This window comes from Malaclemys terrapin, chromosome 10, assembly GCF_027887155.1.
Source record: "Malaclemys terrapin pileata isolate rMalTer1 chromosome 10, rMalTer1.hap1, whole genome shotgun sequence".
Taxonomy (NCBI): Eukaryota; Metazoa; Chordata; order Testudines; family Emydidae; genus Malaclemys; species Malaclemys terrapin.
The window spans coordinates 29,837,783-29,846,503 of NC_071514.1; the positions used below are offsets into that span (position 1 = coordinate 29,837,783).

The following is an 8,721-nucleotide window of genomic DNA, read 5'->3' on the forward strand; positions in this document are numbered from 1 at the left end:
TGCTCTCCTAAATTAGCCTGTGTTTGTGTGTGAGAAAGAGAGAGAGAAAGCATATACAAGTACTAACACTTTCTGTATTGGAGTTATAACACAACATTTTATTCTGTTTAACTGAAATGGGATGTATCAGTAATCTTGCTTTTTGAGACAATTTCAGAATTAGGCAATTTTGTCTTCTGATATGTAAGTAGACCATACTGTGTCTTAAATAAATATTTGTTTTCTCTTTTTAAATTAGCTGGTTACAGGACTCTGATTTTTCAGGTGCCTTTATAGCAGTGGTTTGCAACACTATGGTGCTTTTTCTATTCAATCTTTTGCTTGATCTCAGCTTTTTGCTCAGTCTCAGTTGTTTCCATGTCCTGTTCTTTAAATGAACATTTAATTACATATACTGACCTACTCTCTGCTACGCTTAAGTCAGAAATACTTGTATATTATCCCTAAAACATCTGAAATTCTTGGTTAATCTCATTTTAACTTTTGAGTGGAGAGAATTTAAATTGCATCTTTAAATGACTAACAGTACATTCATTTCCTTTTATATTACACTTGTTGCACTGTATTAGTTTGATATTGTACGGTCATTACTTCAAAGGATTTAAATGCCCAAATTATGGGAAAGTAGTCGTATCTTCAACTTGTGGAGTAACAGTTATAGGTTGTATTGGTTAGAATCTAATCTACACCATAGGTGTGTTTTAAAATGTTTTAGATTGCCTCATCTGTGAGATTAAAACCTACCCTTATTACAATCTAATTTTTGACCTTTTGCAAATTTATTCAGGTATTTTACAAAGACTCAGGTTTCCATATTGAATGGAATTAATGTATGTACAGAACTGAAAATCCTCCAGCAGCACTAAACTTCTATTTGAGAACAGTTTTAAATAATTAGCATTTGTTGGCTGCAATCAGTTGATTTGTTTTTAAATTCTATAAATACACATGACAACCCTAGGCCATCTTTACTTTTTCCAGTTTCCACATCAGGTGTTATCATTTTAGCACATTGTGTAATTCATGTTTGTTTTCATGGGTTTCTCCAGAAAACAACTGGAATTTACATTTGTCTCCTTTAACACAAAGGTTTGAGATGCTGTATTATGTAAATGATGTCTCCAAATCTTAGGACAGATGTATTTTTTGGCCCATCTTACTGAAATTTTATAGTGCCATTTATCCTTCAGGCTTTAAAGAACACTACTATGTTTATCTCAATCTACCACTGAAATGGTAGAATGAGGACACTATATTTTGGACTAGCAACATCTTGCAGTGGTTTATTGGGTCTGGAACGTCTCAAGTTGAAACTACAAGGGACAATAAGTGTAGACTGGAATTAATCTTCTGAGTTCTGACAGATGACAACTAAGAATAAACCCTCTGTTTTTAAAGAAAATATCACAGGAGCTTTAATGACATATCAGTTGTAAATCTTATCTAAAATAAATATCAGCAAATTACTATCTCATTAGCACATCAGTGCTCTAGTAAAGTTTCTCCAGAAGATTAGTAGTAGTTCTTCTTTGACTTGCTGCAGACATGTATACCATTTTAGATGTGCACGTGCCCAGCACACACAAACTGTAGAAATTCGCCTAGCAGTACCTGTAGGGATGGCGCTGCCCTGACCCCTCTCATTTCCTTCTCATTGCCTCAGACTGGAGTTGGAGCACCCTGGGTAGTGTTTCTTCACACTACCCTTTTTTTCCCTTCTCTGTCTTTAAGAACTTCTTGTAAATAGTTTAGTTTTTTAGCAATACCATAGATTAGTTAGGGAATTTAGCAATAGTTTCCCGGTGGAATGCCTTCACCAGGATTTAAACATTGACTTTTATGCGGAGGGGCTATTCTGAATTGTGATATCCACACATGGTGTTCACTTGGCCTGGGAAAGGGGCACATTAAGGATAGGAGCTCCATCTATAAGTCCTTCAAGAAAAGGACACAGATGGCAAGGGACTTGAGACTCAAGCAGTACCTAATGGAGCAAGCCATGAGGCCTATATCAGCATAGGAGATGGTACCAGTATGCTGATGTTCCTCGGCAGGACTCTGAGGCGGCCTCTAGCAGGAAGATTCTCTTCCTCTTCCTCAGGTCCTCCAAGAAAAAGGACCAAAAAATCACCTATGTCTGGACCTCCACATCCTACCCCAACAGCCCGAGTGTGTCTGAAATTATAAGGCCATATGGCCAGATGTATCTACATAGTTCAGCATGTGAGGCTTGTCTGTTGTCCAAGTTACCATTCACCAGACATTCTGGTGTGAGTACCTCCAGAAATACCAAACACCCTGCTGCAGTGGCAGACAATTCAGGACAATGTGTGTCAAGGGGGGTCCCTTTGTTGGTGCCATGCCTACAGAATGTGAGTCACTGGTCCCTCCTCCATAAGTTAGGGAGTGCATCTGGAATCATTAACAATTCAGGGATTGTGATTGGAACAGGAAGCGTCCTGTCATATTGATGTGCTGGAGCTTTGGGCAATATACAATGTGTGGCGGGCCTTTTGGCATCACATTCAGGGAACAACCGTGCACAATACTCATGGACAATATCACTGTGATGTACTATGTCAACAAGCAGGGAAGAGCCCATTCCAGTCAACTTCATCATGAAGCAATAAAATTTTGGCACGTCTGCATCAAAGAAAATATCATGCTAGTAGTGGCTCACTGACCAGGCTCTCAGACTCAGCTGGCCGATCACCTTAGCAGAATCTTCTCAAACTGCCACAAGTGGTTACTGAAGAACAGTGTGCTGAGGGCCCTCTTCCAAGAATGCCTCACAAGCGGATTTCATCTGAACTGGGGTCCGAACTAATGTGTGCCTTCCCCCATCCCTCTTATCCCTCAGGTTATCCTCAAACTCAAATTGGACCAGGCCAAGCTGATCGCGATTTTACCAGCGTGGCCGAGATAATATTGGTTCTCCAATCTTCATATGCTATCAGTTTGACCTCCCATGTCTTTCCATTTTCTTCCTGACCTGTTGACTCAACATCATGGCCAGAGTGTTCATCCAGACAGTCTACACCTTACCGCGTGTATGTTGTGTGGCTAGATAAGGACGACATGCAGTGTTCAGAAGCAGTTAGGGAAGTTCTGCTTAGTAATAGAAAATCATCTACGAGGGCCACCTACTTGTCTAAAAGGAAGCAGTTTTCAATTTGGGTGATCTCTAAGGGAATTTATCACGTCAGCCCAGATTCAGAACATTTTGGACAATATGTTGCAGTTGAAATCTTCAGGCCTGGCTCTTTGCTCCTTGAAAGTTCATTTTGCTGCAATTTCAGCTTTCCACTCTCCTTTTGTGGGAGGTCAGTATTTTCAAGTCCTATGGCAAGGAGGTTTCTGAAAGGTCTGTCTCTTTCTACCAGTGAAGAAGATGGTGCCATTGTGGAACCTTAATATGGTGCTGAATGCACTAATGGGTTCACCATTAGAGCTACTCGTTGGCTCTCCCCTCCCAGAAAACTAACTTCCTGGTAGCTATCACATCCACTTGACAAATCAGTAAATTACAAGTCTTAATGGTCAATCCCCTGTAAACCCAGCTCTGCAAAGACAAGGTAATTTTAAGACCACACCCAGAATTTCTGTCAAAAGAGATATCTATTTTGTCATAATCAGGTTACTGTGTGATTGGAATCCTCTGGGTAGAACCTGAAACTGTGGGACCATGGTGCATCCTAAACTCTCCTGTCTTGGGTGTCCCCCACAAAGTTATGACCGTGACAAGCACCAACACCCCTCCAGGCAGTATGATCACTCAGCCGTTGCCATCTGGAGCCCAACACCCTGCTATATTGCATGAATGCTCCCTGAGCCACTCAGAGAGAGGCAACAGTCCATCTCCCCTACCCCGCCTTGCACTGCAGAAATGTACTGTCTTGCACTGCTCAAGACTCCCTTGGGCAATGCAAGATCATTAATAAATTTGCCACTTCTTCGTAGAAAAGTGGACATGCACCAGCCTTTGTAATCTGACCTGTGATTCCACAAGCACTTCAACCTAAAACATATATAAAACAGATTTTATTAACTACAGAAAGACTTATTTTAAGTGATAAGTAGCAGGCATAGAGATCAAAATTGGTTACCTAATAAAAATAAATTCACAGTCTAAACTCTAACTTTAACAGACTAAGCAAGATTTGAATCAAACAGACTCTCACCCCACTGTCTCTGTTACAGGCATCTTACAGTTCTTAATACTCAGACAGAGCTCCTTTCCAGCTTGGAATCAATCTCCCGATCTCTCAGGGGCGGGGGAGAGGGAGGAGAGAGGCCAAGTGATGATGTTACTGTCTCTCTTTTTATACCTTCTTCCAGCTGCAGGAAAGATCCTTGCTGTGATGTTGGGGCCAGGCAGTCTCCACTGCCTGTGTGCGCACTCTGAGCAGAATCTGGAAAAGTGGATTTTTTTTTTTTTTTGATTGGGCATCAACACTTGTCAGGCCATCCATTGTTGCAGCTGAAAAGCTAGCTGTGGGAGTTTCCCAATCTCACAACATATTTCAGTAGCACTATGACGGGGCGGGACTCGCTGGTGCGGCACCTCCCACTGGTCGCTCCGGGATTTAGCTCAGTCCATAGGGAGCACCCACACTTGGTGGTGTTCCGTCTGCGTCTCACCCTCCGTTGGCGCCTGGACCCGCGTTGCTCCCTTCTGTTCACGGCGTCTCCTTCAGGACACTGCCCTCTGGCAGTGCCCTCCCAGTCCGTTCTCACTCCCTTCCAGGGTGGGGGGAGGGTGGGTTAACAGCAGTCCTCCACCTGCCGCAGTGGCCACCTACACCCCAAAGTTTAACCCCTTCCGTCAGGGGTATGGTGTAGTCCAATATGGGCACTTCCCACATCCAGGTGCAATATAAGGGGGAAGGGAGGGGACCCAGGCCCACCCACTACTCCCGACCCAGGGACCCTCTAGCGGCAGCCTCCCTGCCCTCCTTTGTTCCCCTTGCTTGCTGTCCACTCTCCCTGGGTCACTTCCCCTCTGACCCTTTGCACCCTTCAGGGCCTGCAGCCTAGCATTCCCCCAGTGCTGGTCTCCTAGCTCAGGAGACAGACGTTCCCTGTTGGAAGTCTGGGAGAGATTGCCTGCTCCTCTCCTAGGCAGTTTTATATAAGGCCTTATATTGGACTACACCATACCTGTGGCCCTGATTGGCCGCCACTTGCTCAGCCCTCATTGGCTCTCCCTCAAGCCTTCCCTGATTGGCTGCCTCTCAGTGCAGCCGCTCTGGCCTGCCCTAGCCCAATCTCTCATAAGGGTGGGGCAGCCGCCCCCCACAAGCACATGCAGCAATACTTCATAACTTCACATACAATGATAGTACATACAATCCAACAGAATATTAGTGTTCAACAGATCAAGACTTTTAAAATGATACCTCACAAGGCATCTGTTGTACCAAACATATCAATCATATCACAGTGATGAATATGGGGGCTCCAGGATGCTACTTTGAGGTACAGTGTGTCACACTTTACCTGTATTTTTTCCCCAAAATCATATTTGGGTGCAGAAGAATGTCTTGGACGTGAGACGGTATTTGACATTTTATCCGGAAAGGATAAACCATTTAGTTCATTACCTCGTCTATTCATATCTTACATTGAGTGGATGAAAGGACAATTGGTTTCAGCTCAAACCATTTCTAAATGGATATCTATATTACTACAACTTTTGGAGTGGCTTAGATTATGTTCCCAAGCTCAAGCAACATCAACAGCATTTTTTAGAGATGTTTCCATAGTGTACATCTACAGGGCTGCAACGTGGTCTCCAGTGAACGTCCTTTGTTAGACATTATGCTATCACCACAGTATCAAGGACTGATGCAAACTTTTGGGAAGGCAGTTCTGCAGTCACTGTTTAAATAGACTGAGCCCCACCTCCTCATTAAACGGCTTGAGTCACCTGCGTGGCATACATGTCTGCTGAGATTTGAAGAAGAAAAGATGGTTACTTGGCTGTGTTGTAACTGTTGTTCTTCCAGATGTGGATGCAGACATGTATTCCACAACCTACCCTCTGTCCCCTTTGCAGTCCCCAGCCTAAGGTTTGGTGTGAAGGAACTGAGGCAGGATTAGGGTAGCACCACCCATATATAGTCAGGGGAGGGACCATTAAGCAAAGGGGCACAAGCATCATCCCTACTGATACTGCTAGGCCTATTTCTCTGGCTTTGGTGCACTGGGCATGTGAACAGCTGAGTGGAATATATGTCTGCATCCACACCTTGAAGAACAGTTACAACACAGGTAAGTAACCATCTTTTTTCAGTCAGTTATATTGTACTACTGGTATACTGTGTTCAGATAAAAAATTACTCCGAATACAAAATAAAGTTCCCACTACTTCATAGCGAGTAGAACAACTTATCTTGAGTTTTGACTTGTCTTTGTTAAAATTATGAAACAGATTCTTGAAGTATTAGTTAATGTAGCCTAGCAAAAGTCCGTATTTTCTGTTTTTTTAATACAAAAGTCCTGTGAGTATCCAATATAGATTAGTTTTGATCATTTGAAGGGAAAGCACTATGTTGGTGCTGCTGCAGAGCAAATCTGTTTTGTATGTACAATAGTCCTTGAGTACGACCAAGTCTCTTTTTTGAATTACCACAACAACAAGCAGTTTACTAAATTAAAACTGTACCATCCATGGACTCTTTGAGTAAAATACAAACTATACTTTTTATTGCAAAACATGTTGCTTCTGAACTAAAAGGTACTATCCAAAAACATGGTTCTTTCAAGATGTACACTGTTTGATGTTGGATTCTAAACACCAACATTGTGTTTTCCTCCCACAGGTGACCCCAAAACTTGGCAGAACAAGTCTCTTCCTGGAGATCCAAACTATCTTGTTGGAGCAAACTGTGTCTCAGTCCTAATTGACCACTTCTAATCCTTAAATTAGCTGACTGAGTAAATAATGTGAAACTGAGATGGACCTTACATATAAACTGAATGACTCTATCAAGTATTAACGGAACTTACTGTTTAAGCATCTTGCTTTAACTAACAATGGTTAGCAAGTACACTCTTGAACCATGGTCAGAATACATGCCACAAACAGGAAGTATACTATGGAAACAACGTGGGGTTCTTGTGGGTTCCGAATGTTGGGGGTTTCTTTTTGTTTTGTTTTGGTTTTTTTAAATGGACACAGCTAGTGTTTCATTGTTAAAACTTTAAAGTATCAATGAAGTACCAATGGAATAGATACAGAAGAATTGAATTTGGTTCATAGTCCACTGGTTGAACTACAGAATTTGGCTTTTTTTTTTTTTTTTTTTTTTTTTTTTTTTTTAACTTGGGGGTGGTTTGGTGGTTTTTTGTTTTTTTTTTTAAACTTTTGTGTTAAAATACACCCTACTATACTTCCATCTCTGGTTTTTAGATGGCTCTTTTGGTGTACATGTCCCATAAAGTAGCGGTAAACTTTTGACTAGCACAACTTGGATGTTTTCCTCTACTGTGAGGCTTATAAAAAGCACGTCTACTTACTGTACATGAAAACATTACTTTTCTTTGTCATGGGAAAGATAGAAAGCATGTGAGATGACTATGGTTCAGTTGCCTCTGTGGATTTGTAAATTAACCAACACGTTACTACAGACATATTAACCAGCAGGGATGCCTTACCCTCATGTTTTTAATAGTCTTAGTTCTCTGTATTACTAAGTTTGTATGGCTTTTGTGCTTAACTAGATAATATATCATGAAACAGATTGATAAAGTGACTTATTGTGAACTTGCTGGTTTAGAGAACAAGTATTGTTTGTGTTGATCAACCAGAAGTGAGCCAGAAGAAAATGATGGTATGTTTTCTGCTATGCATTTGAAAATTTATAGATGTTATAGAATGCCTGTATATAAAGCGTGCATACCACTTTTGTTCTTGGTTTGTAAATTAACTTTTATAAGCTTTACCTTTTTATATATAAATATATATAAAAACAAAACAAAGTTTCTTAAGGATATCTTTGTATTCTCATACCTTTTGAGCCTTGAACTTTGACATCTGCAGCAATAAAGCAGCATTTCTACAATATACAAACAAGGACTTTTTTTTTAAATGCACAATGTTGTTACCTTTTTAAGTGCTGCATTTGAAGAATATAACTCGGAATTCTCTAGTTTGATTAAAATCTTGAAAAATATCCCTACTGTAATTTGTGATAAGGATGCTATTACTATGTGCCCTGAAATGTATTTTTTTACTAATAGACAATTTATTATGGCACATCAGCACTACTACTGTTTAGATAATATACCACTGCATTCTGTTAATCAGTTATTAGCTATTCAGGTGTGGCTGATTTTTTTCTTTGCAGTTATTAAAATTACACATTTCTAAATATACAGAATAAAATTGTTTTTAAAATAATAAAGGATATTTTCAGTATCTTATTGTTTCCAAAATGCATTTATGTGCACACTTCCAAAATCAGTTTAGTTTCTGTTTTAAGGACCAGATTCTGCCGTCCTTACTCATGCTCAGTAGAACTTTATTTTGGGAGATTCCCCATTGAATAGTCTTAACTATTATAATAAAACCAATTCAAGGTGCAATTGTGGTGTGAACCCACTGGGGTTACTCGAGAGTAGGATATTATTCGAAGCAAGTACAAGTGGCAGAATTATGCCATGAATCGCCATGGGTAAATTAGGCTCTTTATTGTACATACACCTCTACCCCGATAT

The 8,721-nt window shown here is 40.6% G+C and overlaps 1 protein-coding gene across 5 annotated transcripts in view; it reads left to right on the forward strand.

Moving 5' to 3' along the window:
• Positions 1 to 8,402, forward strand: part of LOC128844038 (tight junction protein ZO-1-like) — a 175,240-nt gene extending 166,838 nt beyond the window's left edge. For all 5 annotated transcript variants that reach the window (XM_054041321.1, XM_054041323.1, XM_054041324.1 and 2 more), the window contains one exon: positions 6,825 to 8,402. In XM_054041321.1, coding sequence (XP_053897296.1) covers positions 6,825 to 6,919 — 95 coding nt within the window. In that variant the 3' untranslated portion in view covers positions 6,920 to 8,402. The remainder of the gene's footprint in view (positions 1 to 6,824) is intronic.
• Positions 8,403 to 8,721: the final 319 nt, after the last annotated feature.